Genomic DNA, 27065 nt, shown 5'->3' with positions numbered 1-27065 from the left:
TAAACCGAAAGTTTACAGGGTTCAGGGCAGAGCCATTAAGGTTTTTTTGAAATATTCATAGAAATATCATTGAACAAGTAAATATATGTAAAAAAATTGAATGTAGTATATTTCAGTTGGTCAAAACTCTTTGAAATTACAGTTAGACAACGTAGAATATGGCAATGTTTGGAACCATTTCTATTTTGTTTTCATTGATTCCCCAAAACAAAATGGGATGTATTAAACTTTTCAAATCATTTTCTCAAAACAATTTCAAAAGTTTATCTCTCCTTCAGACATGATGTGACTCCTACAGTAAAATGATTTGACTGCTACACTAAAATATATCTTCACTAAAAAACAGATAAACATCACTTCATCTTTCAATTTTTTTCTTCTAAAATACTTTTTTCTAACACATTTAAACATGATATGACTCCTACAGTGTATTTTGTCTCCTTCCAAAATATAAACAAACATTACTTTCATTCTCAAATTCTTCCCCCAAAACATATTTCCTCAAAATGAAATCAAATTAAGTTCCAAAACGCTTCCAAACATAGCCAAAAAAATGCAAAGATGGCTAACAAACAAAGTTTAAAATCTTGAAAGAGATAAAAATTTGATAAAAGAACTCAATATCTAATTAATTGTAATTGATCTAAGACATTTCATTCACATCAAATATGCAATAATAAGTAAAAAAATTCAACAAATACTTAAACTATGTGAAATAATATAGTTATGGTTATTCAAATTGTTGGAACTATTTATGTATTTTAAATATCATTTAATACTATAACTAGTATATATAGAGAGTTAAAATATTACACGCAGGCCCTTAAATTGTTTTAAAAATCTGGGGCTCGAGGCGACCGTCTCTTTCACCTATGGTCGGAACCGGCCCTGCTCATGAGGTAGTATATACTGCGTAATTGCCAAATAACTATAATTCAATGGAGACGGATGAGGAATATCAAACCATAATTTCAATTAAATAACTCGTTTAATTTGATCAAATTAAAATTAATTCTTAATAAATTAATGTGTATTAACTTTAGCCATATCAATTTCCGGTCGTTTACTTCGTTCACAACTAAACCAACCAGCTGAATTGTGCAACTTTTGAGTATCTATTTTCAGTTGTCTAATTCCATTAGTTTTTAGAACCATGAAAGTCAAGGGAGCCACTGGGTAGCATTTCTTGAATCCATATTTTTTTTTTAAATTAGTCAAAAAAGAATTAACAAAGTTAATACTATGTCAATGTAACATACCTAAAATTTAGGAATATTCTGTGGGACAACCTATATAAATACTCATAATACTTATATAATATAAAAGGTACAATTAATATTGTCACAAAATTTATTGTTTTCTATTTTATTTTTGGGCTCTTTGACATAACCTCTTTTCAATATTTGCACCAAAAGGTTTCAATACTTCTTTAATATGGAGAGGTCCAAACTATTTTGCACCATTTGAAAAAAGTCCCTTTCTAATTTCAGTCACTCATTTTTTCCATTATGTCCATGTCACCTCATTAACACTATCACCAATTATGCCCCATCTCATTCAGCCGTTTTCATTTTTTTTTTATTTTCTTTATTTTCTTTTTTAATTTTTTTTTTCGTTTTATAACTTTTTTTTTTCCTTTATCTGATAAACTAGTCGACTATGAAATATAAGCATAGTCGATTAAGAATCTGATGACTAAAAATAACAAATCACAATTACAAAAAAATACAAAATCAACTATATTTTACAAAAACAAAAAGTATACAAAGATTATAATAGATTTATATGATTGGAATCAATAAACAAAAAATTCAAAAAGAATAAAAAAAACTGGAGTCGATTAATCTTAATCGACTACCAATCCATAGTCAGATTAACTCAATCGACTATGAACATATACATAGTCGATTAAGATTCCAGCCTGCACGAATTTCTCTACCCGCGCCGTTATCCGTTTGATCCAACAAAAAACCCTAAATTTGCCTCCTCATCGTCACCATACACCATCGCCACACCACACTTTGTCAACCATAATGGGAGTTTGATCTCCCAGTTTCAAGAACGGGAATCCTCCACTAACGACATTACTGAAGAACTCCATTAAAATATAATAAGCAGAAAATAGAGAAAAAAAAACACAGAGAAGAAGAAGAGTAGGAAAAATGAGAGGAGAGAGAGAGAGAGAGAATACGTTGAGAGAGAGAAGAAGAGGAAAAATTAGGAGAGAGAAAGTGTGTGTATGTAGGATAAATGAAAAATGACTAGGGTTTTGAAAAAATATATTGGACAATTAAAGATAGTTTTGAAATTATGAAAATATCATATGGGTAGAATATTAGCTAAGGGGTTTCTCTAATTATTTTTTGGATGGGGTGTTTTGTTAATTACATTTTCTAGATGAGGGTGTTCTTGCTAATTTTCCCTTTTATTATATATATATATATATATATATATATATATATATATATATATATATATATATATATATATATATATATATATATATATATATATATATATATATGTGTGTGTGTGTGTGTGTGTGTGTGGGTGTGTGTGTGCGCGTGCGCGCGCGCGCGAATGCGCGCGTGCATTGAGTAAACATACGGGCAGAGCCAGCCTGGGAAGTCTTGGCTTAGGGCCCCACCCCATAGGGGGGCTCCACAATTTTTTTCATAAACCACTATATGGCCCTAATAATTAGTTATATAGCACATTTTAGTCCTTCAATATTTTATTAGATGTTGTTTTAAACTATATGTTAATGGAATATTTTATAATCTCAACTATTAAAAAATATATAAAGAAAGACCAATTTAAATGTTTTGTTTTGTAGATAATACTGTTTATAAATTAATTATATAATCACTTATAGTATGTTATTAATATCTAAATAGTATGTTATTAATATCTAAATGTATATGCCAATTTTTTTTGAGATTGTAATTAAACCTTAAACCAAACATCCATATCACAAAAAAATTGAAACGAACAGTTGTCGGTTGAGACGAACAATATATGTACTGTTAATAATTTTGATCAACGACTGTTTTTTTTCCTCCCTGTAATGTGTTGTTTATGCATGGAATAGATGCATATATCATTATGTCATCAAATGTTTTTACAATGCCAACAACATTAAGGTTCGTATTTGATATATTTCAAATTCATATTGTTATTTTCAGTAAAAGAGAAAAAAAGTTTGTTTATTAAATAAGATATTTGTTAAAAATGTGTGCCAATAACAATATAATTTAGATACTATTTAAAAAAATCAAAGCGATAATGTTAAAATCCGCTTAGAGCCCCCAAATTCTCAGGACCGGCTCTGCATACGGGAAACATAAACCACATTAGACTAACAATGTATGACAAATTCAACTTAACGACCGTGAATAAAGAGATTCGACCTGAATCAACTGACAAAAACTCACTTACTTCAACCGCTAGTCCATCTCTTAATGAACTTGTTATTCCCTAGTTGTTAGCACATTCAGTTGTTTGTGACCGTGCAAAATGGCCGGTCAAAGGCATAGGTGGAGGCGGCCGCAATCAAGGTCTTCCAAAATTTGACAATTTAAAAAGGGCCTTAAATTTTCGTTGCAATGGATACTACTTTTTAAGAAAAAGTTATTCAAGGGCTTCAAACTATATACTTTTTGTTAATTAAATAAATGTGTAAATTCAAATCAAATCCACTTATATTAATTTAACCCCAGTAAAAGAATTTAATCAAATTCAAATATTATTTTATATTCCAGAAGAAAAAAATATGAGTAGTGATCATTCTTTTTAGACCCTAATTACTAAGCTCACTTTGCACTCCTAAATTATGGGTTGTGTCACATACATATCCCTCAACGAGTTCGATACGATGTTTTCTGTTGATAGACGCCGATGGTTAGACTCTATGCATTTCTTCATCTTGCGACGGCGGCGGCGGCGGCGAGGAGAAGATTTGTCGGAGAAAACAAAAAAAAAAAAAAAACAAAGAAGAAGAAAGAAGAAAGAACAGAGAATAGAGAAAAAGATAGAAACGAAAAACGAGAAAGGAAAATGGTAAATGAAAAATGAGATAGGGTTTTGAGAGAGTATATTGAACAATTAAGGGTAGTTTTGGAATTATGAAAATAGTATTTGGGTGGAATATTAATTAACGGGTTTTCTCTAATTATTTTTAGGAAGGGGTGTTTTCTTAACTACATTTCCTAGATGAGGGGGTCTTGCTAATTATCCCTTCAAAATATAACCTTAATTACTTCAAAGCTAAGTGTGCTTCCCCATATGATAAATACAATTTTATATTCTATAAGATTCGATAATTCAAGAAAAAATTATAAATAAAAATCACATCTCTCATGATCGAGTAAATAAATAGATCTCCCTAACCCTGCCATGCACATTGCACGCATGTTAGTTATTTATTAAATACATCTCCTTACCTATATTATATACACTCACAAAATTAATATATATATATATATATATATATATATATATATATATATATATATATATATATATATATATATATATATATATATATATATATATATATATATATATATATATATATGCTAGAAAGTCTATATTTTGAAGGGCACAAGTGCGTCAATTTCTTGAGGTATTCTTTTTTGTGGTGGGAATTTAGGAAGAAGAATGGCAATGCGCTTTGCAGTTTCCAAATAATTTGTGTATCTGCATAACATATCTTCTTTCTTCGTTGTCTGATCATCACTATTTTCCTTATATTTTCCCATGTTTAATGTCTTGACCATATTGCTGTCTAAAGACGACGAAGATCCATTAATAATGTCGTCGTTGAGTGGATTATTTTTCTTGAAAGTCCACGCACCGGTTTTCCAGCTAAAATGGTACAAAATCAAGAACCTCTGCCCGTATATGGCTATGAATTCAATCGCAGCAAGAATGAACTCTACTTCTTCCTCTCCCATGTAGTATGGGAAGCTCACTCTTGTCCACCCTGGCTTTATTCCACCATAACCCTATCGTCGTCGGAAAAATTAAGTAAAATAATGTGTCGTCTAGAACCATGTAAATAAAAGGAAAAAAAAAAACTGCCAAGAAACTTGAATAAAAAGGGTTCGAGAACTTCTTCGTATACTATTGTTTCGAAACCTTAAGGCTTTGTTTAGATTAAGAAAAATGCTAAGTGAAAAGATGAAATGATTAGGTATATATAATAGATTTTATGTTTGGTTAGGAGGTAAAACAGTTTGGGTACGTAAAAAGTTGAAAATAGTTTTTGATCAAAATAAGAAAGAAATTAAAGAAAAAAACTAAAAAAGTGGGAGGAAAAACTTCACGTAAAAATCTTCTTGAATTACAAGAAAACACTCAATTATATTTGAGTAGTTCACCTCCATGGCACGTATGTTTCGTTAAAAAAAATGAATTTACACAAAATCAATTTCATTACAATTTTCCCTTAAACATAATAGAAATTTTCATTTTCATTTTCATTTTCCCCATTTCAAAATCAATGAACCAAACCGAGTCCAAACATTCAGATAACGTTGAACTGAGATTAGGCGAATATTTAACTGACCTTTTCGATGATTGATCTAAACGCAAGCGATTGGTGTTCATCAACGTTGAGTAATTTGTGTCCGTATGGCCCAGCGCAAGCGCATCCTCCACGAGCCTCGATCCCGAATAGGTCGTTGAGAAGCTTGGCGACAAAACGCCCGTGCAGAGGCTTCCCTATCGTGTTCCCCATTTCTCTCCATAGATCGAGCCCCGATGAATTGATCTTACTTGTTTTGGAGTAAACGAGGAAAGAAAAGATGGCTTGTCTTTTTACGGTGGTGTTTCCTAAGACGGAAATGTTTGGGTTCGAAGCAAGTCTTTCGAATGCTCGACCGATGTACTTTTTCTCTTGCTTTTCTATCGCTTTGTAGCCAATGTATTCTTTTATCCAGAAAGCAAGTGCAGCTCTTACTTTCTGGATTATTGGTGGCGTTCCTGCATCTTCTCTTTCTTCTATCTTCTTTGAATATAGTGTGTCCTGAAATATGTATTTGGTTACTCACAAAAAGCCCATGACAAGGGCTTTTAATTAAAAGAAGAACATCCAAGTTTTTGGTCTTTCAAATATATCAAGCTCATTTAAACTTATTTGCAACTAAGGAAAATCATTTTATATATACCAAAATTATCCTTAATTCATTGAAATCCAGTTCAACTCCAATTTCATGATTTATACCCCAATTTAGCTCAATTTCATCAATTAACCAATTTTAACCATAATTACAATTTTGACCCGCCACCACCGGAGACCACCGGTCGCCGCCGTTGACCGCCGGTCTCCGGCATTGACTTTTTTTTTTTTTTTTTATAATTTTGTTTTTTCTTAAAAACATATTTTAATTAATATTACTTTCTTGGCTGCTAAATTACTGTCTCCGACAGTTATTCAACTGTTAATTGATTTTTTTTTTCATCAAAAATATTTTAATTAATATTACTGTCTTTGCTGCTAAATTATTGTCTCCAGCAGTTATTTAGCTGTCAGTTATTTAACAGTAATTTAACTGTTAATTGACTTTTTTTAATATTTTAATCAATATTACTGTATTCGTTGCTAAATTACTGTCTCCAGCAGTTATTTAACTGTTAATTGACTTTTTTAATTTTAAATTTTTTTTCTTATAAAAATTTATTTTAATTAATATTATTGCCTTGGCTGCTAAATTACTATCTCCAACAGTGATTTAACTGTCTTAGATAATAATATTACTAATATTACTGTTCGGGAAAATAATATTCATAATATTACTGTTCCAAACAGTAATATTACTGTCTGAGACAGTAATTTAGTAGTCAATACAGTAATATTAATTAAAATATTTTTTCTAAGAAAAAATAATTTAAAAGAAAAGGTCAACGCTGGAGACCGGCGGTCAACGGTGGTTGACCCGCCAGAAATAAATTTCAGGGAAAAAACAAAAGTTTTCAAAACAAAAAAAAAAGTCAACGCCAGAATCTAGCCGGAAAAAAAAATTTCAGAAAAAAAATGATTTTCTGAAAAAAAAAATTGGGGGATTAATGTGATATATTTATTTAAATCCGGGGTCAATGTGTAATATTAAGGAAGTTAGAGCGTAATTGATAGAATTGATAAGTATTATATTATGGAGGGTATTTTAAACTAAAGACATGGGAATAGGTTTAATTGGGAGACTGTTTTTTTTGTGAATCAAAATATATTTAAGTCCCATGTGATGAGCCTCTTTGCAATTCGCCCATATATAATACTAAATAACTAATGTCTAACAAAAAAGTTTATGTCCAAGGAAACTTGAAATTAATGGGATAATGTAATATAAAAAGTCTCGGGCCAACCCCTCACTAAACACGTTGGTGAGGGCTATCTCGAATAAATTCATTAATTAGTGGGGTTGGGTTGGCTTTTGAGATCCTAAATCGGTGAAATACATCGGGTAGATTTTTACCATTCATATATACACAAAAATCATCCGATGTAACTTTCAACGGGTGTAGGATAGATAAAACCGGTTGGGTTAGGTACAAGTTCGGTACGTCAGATTTTCTTTTTCTTTCTTTGGATTTAATATATAAAAAATTATAAGGAATAACATGCCTGGTGTTTGCCGTTGACAAAGTCAACAGTTCCACCGCCACAAGTTGACGGCGGCGAAGAACCCAGCCGGTAGAGGGACTTGCTCATGAGCAATATCCCGGGTGTACCTGGACCTCCCACAAACTTGTGCGTACTCAAGAAGATCGCATCGTAGCCGTCCATTTCTCCAGATCTCATCTCTATCTTCGTGTATGGCCCACTATATTATTATATATATATAACAAGTCAAATATTACTTAATTAGTACACACAATCTCAGCAGCGATATGTTCAATCATTAATGACACGTGGAAATAAATAAATAAAAAAAATAAAAGGGTACACACCTTGCCGCGAAATCGAAACAGGCGAACCCTCCGAAGCGGTGAAGAAGCCTGGCAATGGCGCGTGTGTCCGTACATATTCCGGTGACGTTGCTGCATGCCGAGAAAGACCCTATTATCGGCCTGTTCTTCGACTTGTAGAAACCCAGCTCCTTCTCCAAAGCTCCGACGTCGACGCGCCCGCGGTGGTCGAGGCCGATCTCCACCACATCCGCCGCCAGGGTCTGCTGCCACGATAGAATATTGGAGTGGTGCTCGTAGGGCCCCACAAACACCACCCACTTCTCTTCGTCGGTCAGGCATTTCGACAGTATTCTCTCTCTTAAAATTGACGGCACAGCTATACCCATCACTTCCTGGAGGCGCTTGATCGCCGCCGTGGAACCCGACCCGCAGAATATTAAAGCGTCATCTCCGCCGCCGCCGAGGCATTTCTTGACGTACTCCGCCGCCTCGTGCACCATCTTCGTCGTGTGGTACCCAACGTAGCTGTCGCTGGTGTGGCTGTTCCCGTAGAAGGGAAGCACGTTGGCGGCGATGTAGTTCTCGATGCACCGGAGTGATCTGCCGGAGGCGGTGTGGTCGGCGTAAGTGAGGCGACGCCTCCCAAACGGGGTGTCGAACTCCGCATCGCCGCCGATGATTTGAGAGCGGAGCCAGCGGAGCTTGTTGTCGGTGGTGTCGGTGAATCTCGGGACACCATTTTGATCAAGAACTTGAAAAGATTCGATTCGACGGAGCATCGAAACATGATCACCGGAGCTGCCGCTGGTGGTTCTGGTATTAATATGAACGTTGTCTCTATGAATGAAGTTCTCAAAATGATTTTCGAATTCCATTTTAAAGAAGATGATTGGAATTCGATCTGAAATTATGTTTTGTAGTTAAGAAATTTTCAAATAATTGAGTTTTATTTTTAAGTATTTCTTTCTGTAGTGGATGTTATCTGTGGGTCCACAAAGGGAATAGGAGTAAGGATAGAGCCCGGATACTCTCGGAAAAATGTAATATCAGAATCATTATTATTTAATACAGCTCGAATTATAATTATAACAAACTTATTTAAAAAATTTATTGAATATAAGAACCATAACCATCAATATCTGGATACTCACGTGGCCACTTATAACCATTTATCAATTAATTTATGTTGATATTAAATAATTTGGGACCAATAACAAAATTTTATCGAAATACTAGACATATTACCACCAGTATTCGGATATCCACAAATAATCATTTACTATTTAAATTATGGTGATATTAAATAATTTGGGGTCAATAATTTTTTGGTACCTCGCAAAACTTTTAAGTACATTACACAAAATAAAATAAGACACTTCACAAAAATTAATGTTAAAGGCAACAAAATGATAATTAAAAAGCAATATCCAATTTAATATATTGGAAATACATGTTGAAGTGTGAAATTTAGGATAAACAACTAACTGGAATGATAGGAAACTTGTTATGCACTTGAGTAATTCATTAAGTAGTAAAGTTATATTTTCCTACGTTATTTAATATTTTATTTAAAATTTTGGAAAATTATTTTTTTATTGATATTATGTTACATTAAAAATAATATATTTAAAAAGTATATATATATATATATATATATATATATATATATATATATATATATATATATATATATATATATATATATATATATATATATATATATATATATATATATATATGATTTGATATCCTTTTTTAAATGGAGCAGATACCCATAAATAGCTAGCATGTTTTTTTTTCCATCCCTAAATAGGAGGCTCACTTGTCTTCTTTATTTTGTTTTATTTATTCATACATAAATTAACATTTCGCATTAAAAGAAGGAGGAATTTGTTAAACACTCTTCAAGTTTAATTTTCTTTTATGGGATAATGAGTGAGAAGCCCCCACATCATTTACATATATTAGGGTGGATATAACCCTTTTTTCATAATTAGTGAAAACCCCTCCTCGAATTAAACATGATTTTTTTTAATTAATTATGTAATTGACATGACTAATATAACCTGGTGTAATTAATTCTTTTTAAATACGTGATCTAGAAAAATCTTTGAGATCACGATATATCGGCATATTCCATAACCGTCTCATCCCTCTCCACCATTATGTTAATTTTGGCACCGTTTCAAGTCACGCACCAAGATTTATATTTGATTCGGTTCAGAGAATCTGCGATTGCAATTGAAAAAGACGAGTTTTTTTGTTGTTTTTGTTTGCAACCCACTTTTTTAGCGCATATTCGATGCATTTAATTTGAATTCATATGTATGCGGATTTTTTTTAATTGAAGAAAGTTGTTCGTAACTGAATTCATCTAGATTCATACGTGATTAGTTTTCAGAGGATCGAAGCTACTGTAATTCAACAAGGCGAGCTTTTTGTTGTTTTTGTTTGCAATCAATTTTTTTTGTGAATGCAAAATCGATGTATTAAATTGAATTTGATTTGTATGCGAATTCTTTTCTAATTGCATGAAGTTGTTTGTAATTGAATTCATATATGCGAATAGTTGTATTGTGTTTGGATCACGTACAAATTGCACGAAGTTTTTTATGTATGCACGAACGATTTTATTTCGGGTTGGTAATGTAGAGATTTTTTTGTAGCCATTTTATACATTTATATATGCGAATGATTGTGATTTGCAGTAACATTTCGTTATTACATTATTATTACAGCCGTTATTATGTGATTTTGCTTCTTCGAAGTGGTAATATCTAAATGCATCTAATATAACCATGACATATACGCTTGCAGGTTGTGGAGAATGCATTCTTGCGGATGATGAAAACTTGGTATCCATGTTTGTGCTGAGTGAATTATTGTTAGTGCCTATGGATGTTGTGGTGAAGGGTGGAGCTGAACCATGTATGGAGGAGTTTAGGTTTTGTCGTCATGTTGTCATGCTCGATGGCACTTTTTTGAATGGCAAACACAAGGGCATATTACTTAGTGCCGCTGGAAGGATGACGATGAACATAAGCTGTACAGTTCATGTTATAGCAGTTTTGCAAATAACAGTTGTTTTCATCATATTTAAATGTATAGTTCATGTTATAGCAGTTTTGCAAATAATAGGTATTTTCATCATATTTAAATAGTTGGTTTTGTTTTCCAGATCAACAATATTATTCATACATCGAATAAACAGTTCCAATATATGCATTTCTCTTTGCTACAAGTTTGAGTTTGTTGTTGACAATGTTTAGTATAGTTGTTTGCAGGTTTATGGTGTTCAGTCCACAATATTTATATAATAGTTGGATAAAACCAACTATTTAAATACGAACCATACCAACATTTACCCATCTTAAATTCAGCTAATTACTTTATAATCTACTAATTTCCAAAATAATATATTTCAATCACAGTTTTTTAACAATCAGCTGTTTCTAATGAACTATTTCCAAATCAATTATGTTACATTCAACTATTTTCAAAATAATGTAATTCAAAAACAACTATTATCAAAATAAAAGATGTTTTTCAAGTTATAGTCGGTTTTCTGAACATGTTGCTTATGCCTATCATTAACAGCAAATACTTACGACTTTCAGCAACAACAAATGCATATAACTATACTTAAATGAACATCTATTATCAAAAGATACCTCATACAATGGAAGTTAATCTACGTCGTAAAAGTTATTACCAAGAATATCTTACGGATACAGATTGACTAAAGACACTTGGTCAAAAACAGTTTGCTGAAATACAAATTGGTCAAAAAGTAATGATACGTCAACATAAAAAAAAACATTCTAGCCAAGTTCATAACTTCATAATTCTAAAGAAGTTGCCGCTCAAATTTATCTTTTTTGTTGTGCCACAATCTAGAAAGGTTTTTACAATTTCCGTTCGCATTGGTTGAAATTTCTGATTCAGCTTCGTCCTTTATGATTGGTTGTTGCTCGAAAAGCTTTTTTATGAGATATATCACCACCACACCGCAGTCAACACTATCATCTTTTTGTTGGGGCGCTTCAGTAAGTGCAACGATTTTCTCGTTTGGACATACGAATATGAGTTTGTGATGTTTTGTTGTTTTGTCCACAACCTGTTTCTGAAATTATACATTACGTGCGTAAATCAAGTCAGCACAAGAACCAGTAACACAAAATATTTAGAAAAAACCTAACACAAATATAACTTCTTCCAAAAGCAATTTTTTCATAATAAGTTTTTTTTTTCTAAAAATCAGTTGTTTCATAAACTACTAATTTACAAAGTAAGCTATTTCAAAATAACCTATTTCATAAACCTCTATTTTACAAACTACACTATTTTAGACACATTTTTTTGATAATCAGGTTTTTTGAATGAACTATTCAATCACAATAGTCGTTTTCATACAAATTAGCCTATTTCAAACACATCTATTTCACGCTCAACTTTTTCTACTGAATTATCTCCAACTATTTTTAGTATTCTGTAATTCAAACGTCAACTATTTTCAACAACAATAGTCGTTTTAATACTAAATAAACTATTTCACTAAGCAATTATTAAAGAACAGGTTTTCAAAAAGGAACAACAAAAAAGTTGTTTACATAAATCACTTACCGGCATCTGCTTGTCGAATGTCGTTCATTGATTTCGCTTACGTTCTCCTGTACCGCAACAGGAAAAAAAAAAACACAAATTGTAAATTAGCTTTTTTGTAGAATGAAATATAGTATGTAAATGTACACAACTATTTCTAAATAGTGTACTTACTGCTCGCAGACATCTTTCTCAACAACTAATGGCGGTGCGGGGTTGAATACAGTTTCAAGATTTTCGTTGATTTTGTACCTTGTCGACTTTTTTTGTTTCCCCTTTCTAACGCCGCCGATGTAGTTGTTTCCCGACATTTCGGTGATGGAGTTTATGGGGTTATAAAGGAATGGGTTTGCAAGGAATGGGTTTGCCCTGTCGATTGTTTCGTCGACGATGTAGCCGTTTATGCGATTTAGGGTTTGTAGGTGGTAGTTTTTGGAAAGATATGGGATGCGATATTTTGAGATCTAATTAGACACGATTGTATCGATCTCAATTCCCGGATTTTGTGTAATTTGTTTTTTTTTTCAAAACCGTGGCTTACAAAATGCTATTTTTGGGATTCATTAAAATAGTGGGTTTCCTACTAATATTAAAAATGTGGCTGGATCCACTCTTATTATAAAAACACTAGAGGAGGTTATGACTAATAGTCCCTTCTTTTATATCAAAACACTCGTACTATCTCATTTTGCTTAAATTCTATTTCGAACACATAGATGGAGCGCTTAGACTGAAATATATAACAGATTAAACGCAAATATTTGATTAAGACCTAACATAAATAGATGCGCTCCACAAAAGAGTCCCGAGTCTAAATTTTCCATCTAAACTGCCAATTTTCACTATCATTTCAATCTAATCTCTCCAATGAAGTTGCACGAAAGATTTTAAGCAGATTTAGAGTATCCCCTAAACTTTAAGCTACAAAATAGTGTTGAGAGGGACTTTAAACTACACAAATTATTTATTTAGGGACTTCAAACCAATAATAACTCCTTAAAAGAAGGAAAATGTTGCATACAAAAGTTTTTGGGCTCCTTCGTTATAAAACTAATAAATAAGAAAACTAGATATATAAATGAACAAATTCTCATCAGACACAATGGAACCAACTTTTGAAGGCATAATTATAGTTTTGGTTCCATATATATATATATATATATATATATATATATATGGGTCCATTAGATATACACCCCTCATATGGAAAATATATAGGGATAGGTCCACCCCTAAAATTCTTTCTTTGAGATACACCCCTGGAGAGGCAAAAGTACTATTGTGCCCTTAAGTGTAATTTTCAGCCAACTGCATTCAGCATTTCCACTTACTGCACTTATTATTTTGAACCTGCATTTAGTATTTTCTGTACTGTATATATCATGATTTTTTTATTTTAATAAATTTTTTTATTCCTGTGTATAGACGTGCATTTTACTATTTTTTTATTATTATTTTATTTTTTTTATAATTCAATTTTGTTATTATTTTTTATTTTTTTTAACTTTTAATTTTTAATTTTTTTAATTTTTTTAATTTTTTAATTTTTTATTTTTTTAATTTTTTAATTTTTTTAATCTTTTAATTTTTTTAATTTTTTTATTAATTCAAATTTTGGTAAAATTACTACACATGACTACAGTGTACTACAAGTTCAATAGTAAATATAGTTATATATGTAATCATTTACTGTTTTTTTACCCCAAAATTCATCTACATCAACAACAAAATTCACAATTTGGATTGTGATATTATAAATCAACTAACCAACCAAAAATGAAAAACACAATCACATGCATATATTGTTCAAACATTAACACGCATTACTATACATTAAAAATCACATAGCATACATATAACTATATGTTACTAATGTGATTATAATTATGTACAATTATCTATAGTTATATACAGTAACATGAAGTCTGGAGACTGTAGCATGAAAGCAACTTCACATGGCACTTCTTTACATCTTATTCTTTGCATCTCATAATATAATGCAAAACCTGTGACAAAAAAATACAAGTTAGAGAAAACGAAGAACAAAATGGAACAAGCAAATTACATTACATGAAAAATACAAACAAATAATGAAAAACATTTTTTTGACTATATGTAGTCAACTATATATGACTACATATTACTATATATGACTATATGTAGTCAACTATATATGACTACATATTACTACATATTACTATATATGACTATACGTAGTCAGCTATATATGACTACATATTACTACATATTACTATATATGACTATATGTAGTCAACTATAGTCACATGTAGTTATGTTCATTCTTGTTACTACATGTGACTATATATGTACATGTATATGACCACATGTGACTATATATGTATATAAATAAAATTCATCTGCAAACGTTTACAATTGAATATATTAGTTCGAGAATATTGAGAAAAAAATCAATCATGTTCACACTAAACTACTGCCTTAAAAGCCAAATTAGTTGCAATAATTTAGACCAAAGACCAATGTTAAATGATGTGCTCAATCGAGTTCGAACTTCGAATCGGCAAAATAATTCCAATAAAGATACAAACTTTACTGGATATTTTTTTCAAAATTGTCCTCATTCTCATCACATATAAAGCAGACACAACAATATTTAAAAAAAAAAAAACATATTCAAATATGCGTATATGTATGTATATACAAGAATGGGAACAGACCTTTCAAAAAATATGAAGCCATTCACCAGCAAAAACTCCCTAGTTCGGATTGCAATCTCTCTTAAAAACCCCCAATAAACAAACAGTAAATAGGAAATAACCTCCATAGATTGCAGTTATTTCCACAGAGGCGGTGAGAGGAGCGGCGACGGGCGGCGCAAAGCGGTAGCAGAGCAGCGGCGCAAGGGGAACGTCGGTGGCGGAGCAACGACGAACGTCGGTGGCGGAGCAGCGGCGCAAGACGGTGGCTGAGCAGCGGCGTAAGGCGGTGGGGAGCGGCGGTGGCAGAGCGGTGGTGAATGGCGAGGCGGTGTGAGTAGTAGATCTGGAGCGCAATGCAGTGTGGGGAGTAGATCTGGCAGCAATTGAAAGAGTTAGAGAGAGAGAGATTGAGTGAGAGATGAAGAGAGTGAGAGAGTTGTAAGTTGTAACGGCTGATACGTGAGTGGAAGAGAGAAGGTGGCTAGGGTTTGTGTATTGAATAAAAACTAAAAGGGTAAAACAGGTACTTCAAGTTGTCTAGGGGGGTCTCATTAATTAAGTTTAGAATTTGGGTTTTTAACTAGGACAGAAAAATTTATTGGGCCTCCTCATATATATTTTCAAAACTAGGGGGTTATCACTCATTTTCCCATATATATATATATATATATATATATATATATATATATATATATATATATATATATATATATATATATATATTTAGTTTCCTATTTACCGTCGTCAACAAAATACACTTTAATATTGCGATATTTTAACACATTAATTCCTTCCGTCTGTTTGACAGTCAACAAGAAACGGTCACCGGTTGAATTTGAGATTTTTCTGAGAAAATCACAATAAGACTTCTGTATTATTTCAAAGCTTTCTAAAAATCCCTAAAAGTTTCATCCAACTCTAATTTAATCTCAATTTCATCTATTAACCAATTTTGCCTGATGATCCCAATTTTTACCACCGCCACATATGACCGTCATTGAATTTCATTCTTTTTTTCTTTTTCAACGTTGGTCTTTTTTTAATTATTTATTGTTGTTGCCGTTCACCGATGTTTAATAGTTGGTTAATGGTGTTGACTTTTTTCTTTCTCTTAATTTTGTTTTTTCTTTTTCTTTTTCTTTTTTAATTATTTTCCTGACCAACCCAGTATTATTAATTATTACTATAGGATACAATAATATTACTTTATTACTGTCTAGCATCGTAATATTAAAATTTGAAAATGCTAACAAATTTTTATCTAAAATTTTAGGACCAAAGTACAATTTAAAGAATTCTTAAAAATTCTTAATTTCTTCCTCTCAAATTTCTCATCGTGGAACCGCATATGCATCCCACAGTGCTTCTCAAAAAATATGAAAAGGATGAATTAGGCATGTGCGGATTTATTTGAAAAGGAGGACACCACTCCCATTACATCGATTTTTGGTGCCAACAACGGCCGTGAATTTTTTTGGACTTTTTTTTCGTCGTTGAGCGCCATTCCTTTTTCCTTCTTTGTTTTTTTGACTCCTTTTTTGTGAAATTATTTTTCCCCAATACTCGACAATTTCAAAAAAAAAAAAAAAAAAAAAAGTCAGCAATTGACCGACATTCAACATTGGTTAACGGCGGTAAAAAAATCAATAAGAAAAACTGAACCCAGTTATAAAGAAAGTGAACCTCGGGATAAAAATATTTTTTAGAAATAAAAATCAACGACAGTAAAAATAGGCGTAAAATTTGGGGTCATTTGTCAAAATTGGTTACTTGGTGAAATTAAGTTTAAATAAGGCTTGGATGAAATTTTAAGAGTTTTTAGAATGTTTTAAAATAATATTTGCAATTTTCCCAAAGAAAAATCACAAATTCACCCCAATGGAACCGTTGACCGTTATTTGTTGACGGCCAAACAGACAGATGGACTAATGTGTTATAATGTGGCAACATCACAATATTTTTTATTAAAGACTTCTAATGGAGGACTAAAAGTGAAATATGTACAAACTTGGGGTCAAAACTGTAATTATCCCACTTCGACATGATGAAAACAAGATAAGGAACAAATGCGCATTTGTCGACTGCAATGTAGTTAGGAAACAATATTTCGCCCGCATGGGTGTAGCTCAACTGGTTCCGGAGGTGGTAAGTTGGTGCAAGGTCCTAGGATCGAATCCTGACAGCCGCAGTGTGGGAATTTCAACTCCAATGAAATGGTTCCTTGTGGGCACCAGGTCCGGGTCCGCTACCTTAACGGGCCGTTGAGTTACCATGATTTACATTCCTCCATCAATCCTTGTCGGGCCAAGGGAAAGGGGCCCTGGGGGCGAGGGGTTTCGCCTTTTGGTACAAGGAAACATTATTTCATTTTATTTAATTTTAATGCATTTTAATTACACGTCCTGTTGACCAAGACTCCAAAGACCACAATTTGTTCAACTTTAATTTCAACGAATTCATTATTTATTTATTTATTTATTTTCTCATTTATTTATTTTCTCATTTTTTATTTTGTTAATAAAAATGCATTCTAACCTTCTTACATGGATATTCATAGTTCACATAATTCCGTTGACTTTCGTGGTTCTCAAAAGTAAAATTAATTCAAAGTATTAGACAATTGAAAAAAATATTCAGAAGCTTGAAGTACAATTTAGCGGCCAGACGACCCATAACTACTTCTTAGGGTTTGCTTTTGAATGAAGTAAACGATCCGAATTGACACCGAGAATTGGAAGACCACTAATTATCTTCCTTAAAACAATATAAGAAATAAATAAATAAAAAATAGACAAATAAGGTCATCTAGTAGAAAAACATATTATAAGATGTTTAAAAACTTATAAGTTGTTTAAAAGTGTTTGGTAAAAAAATTAGAATGATCTTATTTTTTACAAATAATAATAATAATAATAATAATAATAATAATAATAATAATAATAATAATAATAATAATAATAATAATAATAATAATAATAATAATAATAATAATAATAATAATAATAATAATAATAATAATAATAATAATAATAATAATAATAATAATAATAATAATAATAATAATAATAATAATAATAATAATAATAATAATAATAATAATAATAATAATAATAATAATAATAATAATAATAATAATAATAATAATAATAATAATAATAATAATAATAATAATAATAATAATAATAATAATAATAATAATAATAATAATAATAATAATAATAATAATAATAATAATAATAATAATAATAATAATAATAATAATAATAATAATAATAATAATAATAATAATAATAACAACAACTAGGGTTTGGTTACCTGCTTTGGCGATTTCCGACGTCTTCTTCGTTCATCGATTCTGGCCACTATGGCCGCCAATCCGGTGGTACCGCCGCCGGCACTTCAACCACCAGACCAGCAACTACCTTTGTCTCATGGGGAAGGTTCTTCTAGACCTTCTTTTGTGTCGATGGTAGGAGCCAAAGTGTCTACCAAGCCTCGACTACAACCCGTTCCTTTGGCGTCTCGCGCCCCTGTTTCTATAGGTAATGCTCCAGCAGTTTTGTTCTCTCCGGTGGAGGTTGACAAACTGAATAAACAAGTCGCCAATACGATTATCATGAAATTTTCTGTTGGTCGACCTAGTTTACTAGAAATTCGTTCTCATATTTTGTCGGAGTGGAAACTTGAACATGAACCAGCCATTGGTTTGCTTGATCCACGACACATTACGATTCATATGGGTTCCATATCTGATGCTAAATTAGCCCTCGCTCGTCACAGCAAAATGATCAAGAATTGCATGTTTCGTCTATTCCGTTGGACACATGATTTTCAAATTGGTAAGGACAGTTGTATTGCTCCAGTTTGGGTTCGCTTTCCAAAGCTTCCGATTCAATATTTCAATATCTCATCATTGGAAAGGATTGGGGCGTGTCTCGGTACTGTACTGAGTGCTGATGAACGCACTCTTGGTTTCACACATCAAATGTACGCGAGGGTCTGCATAGAGATCGATGTGTCTCAACCATTCCCACAAGAAATATGGATCGGCATTTCAAAGGATCAAGGTTAGTGGCAGAAGGTAGAGTATGAAGGCAATATAGCGTATTGCTCTTATTGTGGATTACTGGGGCATACGGCAGGATGTTGTCGCAAGAATATTCGTGTAACTAAACTTCAAAGTGTGCCAAAACCTAAAACAAAAATGGAGTATGTTCCGAAGAAGCTGGTGATACCGTTGGGAGAAAATAAGGAGCTTTTGGCTTCGGAAAAGGTAGTTGGGACATCTGGTGAGGCTTCCGACACGAATAATGCTGACAAGATTTCGAACAAGTTTAATTCTCCTGTGCAGATTTTAAAACGCTCAGATGTTGACCCTTCGAGATTGGCTGATATGAAGGAAGTTCTAAAGGGCACGGGTCTGCTTAGTGACGAGGAGACGGAAACCCCAAAATCTATGTCGAGTTCACACGGCAACCGTTTTGCTCTTCTTTCTATGGAGAATTTCGGTAATGGGGACCAACAAGTGGCAAAAAATGTTACACAAATTCATGTTGACGCACAACAGATTTTTTCTAACAGTGAAAAATTGTCTAGTCCATCTCGTCTAGACTTGGGATATCAATTGGCAGGCACTGAGGAAATCACGGAAAACCATTCCCTGGGTACGGTAGTTGATGTTCAAACGGCTGGACGTGTTGAGGAGATTAATGTTGTGCTTCCTAATTTGTCGACGGGTTCTCTAGCAGCTAAACGACTGGATGTGGGTTATCAATCAGATACGGGGGAGATTAAGAATAAGGGTACACTGTGTGTTTTCTCTGATAATGAGAATGATAAGGTGGAAAATGCGCACGTTATGCAAGTTGTCGAAAAACGAAAACCAGGTAGACCTCGAAAGGTCCAGATTACAGATCTCTCCTCTACATTACCTTAATGTCTGTGCTTTTTTGGAATATTCAAGGGATCGGGAAACCGGAATCTTTGGCGTATTTTTCACAATGGATTCGGGAGCATAAACCAGGTGTTATAGGGATTAGTGAACCGAAGCAAATTAACGATAAAATTGGTGGCTATGCTCGTAAACTTGGGTATCCAAATTACCATGCAGGTGATAAAATTTGGATTTTTTGGTCTACAGATTTTGCAGTTAACATATTTTCAGTTACGGATCAGGCCATTACCATGATGGCTCACGGCTTGATTTCTTCTACATGGATTACCTTTGTTTACGCCAGTTGTAATAGAGATGAGCGACGTCAATTATGGGATACTATTCTTTCGCTGAGTGACGTGTGCACTGGATCATGGATTGTTGGAGGCGACTTTAATATTATTCTTCATCTTGATGAGAAAAATGGAGGTAATGCAGCGGATCTGAGGGGTATTCAGGATTTTCGCGAGTGTATTATTCAAGCCGGTCTTTCCGACATTGGTTTTGTGGGAAATCGATATACCTGGAGTAACAATCAAAGAGGTAGTCGAAGAATATGGGAGCGGCTGGATAGGATTCTCATTAATGGTGAGGCACATGTGTCGTTGCCTTCGATTGAGGTTCATCATCTAGCGCGGGTGGGTTCGGATCATGCTCCATTGCTGATGGTTACGGGACAACAATTGAAACATAAGAGTCGATTTATGTTCCAACGTATGTGGCTTGACTACCCATCCTTTTTGAGTTTTATCTCTCAACATTGGATTTCTTGTGGTACAGGTAACTTGGGTTATCAGTTGCAACGTCGTCTTTCTTCGCTCCGTAAGAAGATCAAACAATGGAATTGGGAGGTTTTTGGCCATCTCTCTGTTACTATTCATACTCTTCAACTGCAGATTGCCGATATGGAGAAGTCGTTACAAATTGGTTGGTCTGAGCAATTGGAGAATAGTTTGGCTGATCGTCGGAATCAATTATCTCAACAGGTGGCATGGAATAATGAGCTGCTGCAACAAAAAACTCGAATTAAGTGGATTGAAGAGGGGGATCGCAACTCAGCATTTTTTCACTCCACTATCAAGGACCGTCGACGTAAAAACCGTGTGGTTCTTACTAACGAGGATGGGTCTATGGAAACCAATTCTAAAATAATTGGGGATAGAGCGGCTGCTCATTTTGCTGCGCTATTTTCAGCATCGACTTATTATATAATGATGAGCTATTTCAGGATTACCCTCGTACGATTACGGCGGAAATAAATTCAATTCTGACATCTATTCCTACCGAAGAGGAAATTTGGGCAGCGGTTCAGCAGCTTAATCCGGATAGTGCGCCTGGTCTTGATGGATTTTCGGGTCATTTTTACGTAGGATGTTGGTCGATTGTGAAGCATGAAGTGATTTCGTTTATTCAAGGTTTTTTCATGGGAGATCAGTTGAGCCGCTCAGTTACTATGACCTCTCTGATTCTTTTACCGAAGGTGGAGTCGCCCAAAGGTTTTGGTGATTTTCGTCCGATTAGTTTGTCTAATTTTACTAGCAAGCTGATATCCAAAATTCTTGCGAACAGATTATCTCAATTTCTTCATTTAGTTATTAACGAGGAACAAGCCGGTTTTATTAAGGGTCGGAGCATACATGAGAGTATTATTCTAGCACAGGAATTGGTGGAAGATTTTGATCGACGAACTCCTGGAGGTAATCTTATTTTTAAAGTCGATATGTCTAAAGCTTATGATCGCTTGGAGTGGCGCTTTCTTATTCGAGCTATGCGTAATATGGGTTTCAATGAGCAGTTCATTGACCTCATTTATCGTAATATCTCGAATATATGGTATTCAGTTTCAATAAATGGAGATAATTATGGTTACTTTAAGTCTTCTCGAGGGGTTCGGCAGGGGGATCCTTTATCTCCTATGCTTTTCATTCTCGCCCAACAAATTTTATCTCATAATCTGAATAAATGGCAAAGAAACGGCACCATATTTCCTTATAAGGTAGGTCGTGGTGGGCTCAGCGTATCTCATCTTTTTTATGCTGACGACATGCTCTTATTTACCAATGGATCTAAACGATCGCTGCACCATTTCATGAAGCTGCTGAAGGAGTATGCCAAATCTTCTGGGCAAGAAATTAACTTTCAAAAGAGTGGCGTGTATACTCCTAAACGGATGTCACAGGAACGTGCGCACTTGGTATCGGTTTGGACGGGTTGTACTGTGAAGAAATTACCGCTGCAATACTTGGGAGCTCTGATAGTTAAAGGTCATATTCGCGCTTCGTATTTTGATTTATTACTTCATCAAATTGCTGTCAAACTAGATGGATGGAAAGCTAAATTGTTATCATTTGCTGGTAAAATTACCTTGCTCAAATCCGTTTTATGCAGTATGCCCATACATACATTATCTAGTGTGGTTGTTCCGAAGATGGTGATTTAAAAGATTGAGCGTTTGATGAAGACTTTTTTGTGGTCGAAACAAGGGAATCGTCGTACCTCGTGGGTTTCTTGGCATTCGGTTTGCAAACCTGTTAGTGAGGGAGGTCTAGGTATTCGGTCTTTGGTTGAGACAATGCATGCATTAAGGGGTAAATATGCTTTTCAATTGATGCGAAAACAATCGCTTTGGGCTCGGGTTATTCTGAGCAAGATTCGAGGTAATCTTTATGGATCTCTACCTATATTAAGCTCCAAAATGTTGAAAGCTATTTGGCCTCATATAGAGGTGTTGCGCGGTCATAGTCGATGGATTATTGGGGAGGGGCAAATTGATTTTTGGCGAGACATTTGGCTCGGGACCCCTATCGACTCGGATTTTACTGGTGAATTATTTTCTGTGAGTGCAGGTATGCACATGAGATCTCATCTTGCTGTTTTGGTTTCGTCGGAAATATGGGAGAGAATTAAGTTAATTCATATTCAACCGGAGCATAAGGATGAATTAATATTTACAAAGACTCCATCTGGGCGGTTCTCGGTTAGCAAGTATTGGGACTTACGACGGCAACGTGGGGTAGTGGTCGGTTGGGCAGATATAGTTTGGAACAAATATACCCCTTTTCGTCTTAATGCGTTTATGTGGAGATTTCAATGGAATGCTCTTCATCTTGACGACAAAATTCAAACACGCGGGATTCCTCTTGTGTCTCGATGTTTATGCTGTGTCTCTCCCCAAACCGAGAATATAATTCATTTATTTTTTCGATCTGAGGTGGCTATAGCAGTATGGAGATATTTTGCTCACAAATTACATAAACCATACATTGGTTTGATTGGCTTTCAATTGCTTCGGAATTGGTTACATGATATTCGGAGAGACACTCAGCTCGGTATTGGCACTTTGAGTCTCTTTTTCTATATTGTTTATGAAATATGGAAAGATCGATGCATGGCATTATTTCAAGATATCCCGATGAATGCTTCTCGTATTATCAAGAAGATGGAGTTCCAATTCACGATTCTTAGCGGGATTTCACTTCCTCGTACACCAGGCAATCCGAGGGAGCAGCAAGTTTTGGCTACGTTTCATATTCCATTGCGTCAGGTTTCTTCGCGAAAAGGCAGTTGGGTGGTTTGGCATAAACCTGTGAGTAATTGTTTGAAGATTAACACGGATGCGGCGCATCGACCGACTACCTTGGCAGGAGCTGGAGTAGTCAGGGATAATAATGGCGAATATCTCACGGGATTTACTTTATATTTTGAACATACGTGGTCGGTTTTATATATTGAGATTTTTACGATATTGCATGCGATTGTCTTTGCTGGGGAATATGGTTTTTCGCAAGTGGTGGTGGAATCGGATTCTGAAATTGGAGTCAAAATGATTAAAGGTCTGACGGATCCTCATTGGGAAGTCATTCAGCTGGTTCGTCGATGTCGTCGAGCTATTTTTCCTGGGCTACGTATTCAATCTTGTTTCCGCGAACAAAACCGAGTAGCTGATGCGCTTGCCAAGGATGCTTTGATATCTAAGAAAACGGAAAATGGTGTCACTTCGGAATCCCTTCCGTACCACATAAAAAAATTATTGTTTGAAGATAGAATTGGGCTATGGAATTTTCGAAGATAGGATGCTGGTTTGCGGATCGTGATTCCATGCAGAGCGATTTTGATCGTTTCTTCTTTTGTAGGCTTACTTTAGCCCAGTGGTTATTTAGGAGATTATTCTTCGAAGCTTTTATTCACATTATGTAGGGGTACTCTTTTTCCTTGTGATTGGCCCACAAGGTTTTAACGAGGCCCCCTGTTCGTATTTTATAATGGAATAAAAAGTTTTTTGGCCAAAAAAAAAAAAAAAAAAAAAAAATAATAATAATAATAATAATAATAATAATAATAATAATAATAATAATAATAATAATAATAATAATAATAATAATAATAATAATAATAATAATAATAATAATAATAATAATAATAATAATAATAATAATAATAATAATAATAATAATAATAATAATAATAATAATAATAATAATAATAATAATAATAATAATAATAATAATAATAATAATAATAATAATAATAATAATAATAATAATAATAATAATAATAATAATAATAATAATAATAATAATAATAATAATAATAATAATAATAATAATAATAATAATAATAATAATAATAATAATATATACGGAATATATAATATATACGCTAATACCAAGTCACAATCGTAATTTCTTTACGTTCCTTGTTAGTTGTTAGAGTCATTTATCATTTCCCTTTATTTTCTTCAATTAAAAATTCTTGATTTTATATTTTTATAAAACTACATCATAAAAAAATATTGGAGCACGATAGAAAGACAATAAGTTATATATACATATATAGTAGTAAAAAAATTAAAATTTGTGAGGGGGCCATGGCCCCCATCTGGCCTTACATTAATTTGCTTCCCCACTGATTCTAATAGTGTTCAAAATGGTGTGTTACGACGCACATAAAGATCATTTCGAAAATTCGTTTAGAATATACTGATTAAACGTTCACAATCTAGTCAATATACGTTTACAGATTTAAGTCAATTTACGGAATTGCCACGCAGACAGCGTTTAATGGACGTAAAAAATGTTAGTCTTTGATGCAGCTTTTGAGAAGAAATCTCAAACAATGTACATTGGTGGTCCTTTATAAGGAAAAAAAAATTTGAGAAGAATGTTCATGTATTGACTGACTGGCCAGTCTTAATTTAAACCAGTTGGCGTGCTGAAAATTTGGAGTTAATAGCTTTTGTAATTGATGGTTTATACTTATATGCGGTTTTTGTTCATAAGTCCCCAACCAAGTATTTTTATTATTCTAGGTTTAGGGGTTATATCTGTTTCACCAATAAGCACATCCATTTAATATTTATTATAAATAAAGGAACCATTCATATATATGTCAATATTACCCTCAACCATTTATACTCAATTCTTAATTGTAACTCCAATTTAATCAATTTTGTCCACAAAAATTCAATTTTGACCACAAAAATTTAATTTTGACTTTTTTTTTCAAAAACAATTTTTTTTCAAAAAAAAAAAAAAATCGCCACCGAATTCCGGCGTTGACTTTTTTTTTTCTTTCTTTCTTCTTCCGGATTTTTTTGCCGGTTTCCGGCGATCAACGGCGGTCTCAGGCATTGACTTTTTTTTTTCTCTTCCGAATTTTTTCGCCGGTTTCCGGCGCTGACCGGTGGTCTCCAGCGTTGACTTTTTTTAGTTTTTTTTTTTTTTTACGTCCGCCACTAAACGTTGACCGTAATTGTGCTGTCACTGACAGTAAATTAACGTAATTATACTGTCAATGACAGTTAATTAACATAATTGTACTGCTGTTGATAATACATTTATGTAATTGTTCTGCCGTTGACAGTAAATTAACGTAATATTATTCTTATTTTTTATTTTTTGTTATTTTTTTTATTTTGTTTGATTTGTTGACAAGTCAACGTAATTATATTACTGTCGTTGACAGTAAAATAACTGTAAACACAATAATATTACTGTCAGCAACATCAATATTATTATTTTTTTTGGGTTTTTTGTTTTGTTTGAGTTATTCACGGAGTAACGTAATAATATTACTGTCTATTATTGTAATATTACTGTAAACACAATAATATTACGGTGGTTGACGGTAATATTACTATTGTTATAGTAACATTGTTGTCAACCACATCAATATTATTATTTTGTTTGGATATTTTTGTTTGTTTGAGTTATTCACGGAGTAAGGTAATAATATTAATGTCTATTTTATTGTAATATTACTGTGGTTGACGGTAATATTACTGTTGTTATAGTAATATTACTGTCACTCATAGTAATGTTAATTCTTTTGCCTTTTTATTATGTTTACATTTGTTGAACGGTCAACATAGTAATATTATTCTATTACACAATAATAATGAATTTTGTTGTGTTAATATTAATGTGTTAGAGATTAATATAGCAATATTACTGTGTTAAACTGTAGTTTAGTTAATTTTACTGTGTTTAACAGTAATATAGTTAATATTACTGTCAATCACAGCAATATTGCTGTTTAAACGAAAAAAAAAAATTAAAGCAAGCTAAGAAAGAAAGAAAGAAAGAAAGAAAGAAAAAAAAATTGAAAAGTCAACGCCGGAATCCGGCGGCAAAAAAAAAACATTTAGAAAAAAAAAAAAAAATGGGTCAAAATTGAATAATATGTGAAATTTGGGGTCAAATTGAGGTTAAATTAAGTTAAGGATGAAATTGGATCATATTAAAGTATGAGGGGCTATTTTAGTTTTTTACAAAAATCTGGATTACGTGTGGACTTATTAGTAAATGAGTTCTTTATCTGGATCTCTTAATGAAAAAGTATCAATTGATGGGCTTATTTGTAATGACCCCTACTTATATAATTTAAAAGGTACAATTAATATTGTCACAAAATTTATTGTTTTCTATTTTATTTTGGAGCTC

At 33.0% G+C, this 27065-nt stretch overlaps 2 protein-coding genes and 1 long non-coding RNA gene across 3 annotated transcripts; 1 reads left to right on the top strand and 2 right to left on the bottom strand.

The window, feature by feature from the left end:
* Positions 1–4583: 4583 nt before the first annotated feature.
* Positions 4584–8927, bottom strand: LOC105973173 (uncharacterized). Its single transcript, XM_012998193.2, has 4 exons — positions 7951–8927; positions 7625–7823; positions 5570–6028; positions 4584–5006 (listed from the first exon to the last, which is right to left on the bottom strand). Exons 1-4 carry the CDS (start codon positions 8784–8786, stop codon positions 4587–4589), a joined length of 1914 nt encoding a protein of 637 aa, XP_012853647.2. The 5' UTR covers positions 8787–8927; the 3' UTR covers positions 4584–4586.
* Positions 8928–14285: 5358 nt separating this feature from the next.
* On the bottom strand, positions 14286–15652 carry LOC148768430 (uncharacterized). Its single transcript, XR_016033101.1, has 2 exons — positions 15210–15652; positions 14286–14519 (listed from the first exon to the last, which is right to left on the bottom strand). It is a non-coding gene; the product is annotated as an uncharacterized LOC148768430 (long non-coding RNA).
* Positions 15653–22696: 7044 nt separating this feature from the next.
* On the top strand, positions 22697–24196 carry LOC105973170 (uncharacterized). The gene has a single exon (XM_012998191.2). The coding sequence runs from the start codon at positions 22697–22699 to the stop codon at positions 24194–24196; it is 1500 nt and encodes a 499-aa protein (XP_012853645.2).
* Positions 24197–27065: the final 2869 nt, after the last annotated feature.

The sequence above is a fragment of the Erythranthe guttata genome, chromosome 8 (assembly GCF_056151865.1).
Source record: "Erythranthe guttata isolate IM_541 chromosome 8, IM_541, whole genome shotgun sequence".
In the NCBI taxonomy this organism is placed as follows: domain Eukaryota; kingdom Viridiplantae; phylum Streptophyta; class Magnoliopsida; order Lamiales; family Phrymaceae; genus Erythranthe; species Erythranthe guttata.
The sequence above is the reverse complement of the archived record's forward strand: the minus strand, read 5'-3'. Positions and strand labels throughout refer to the sequence as shown.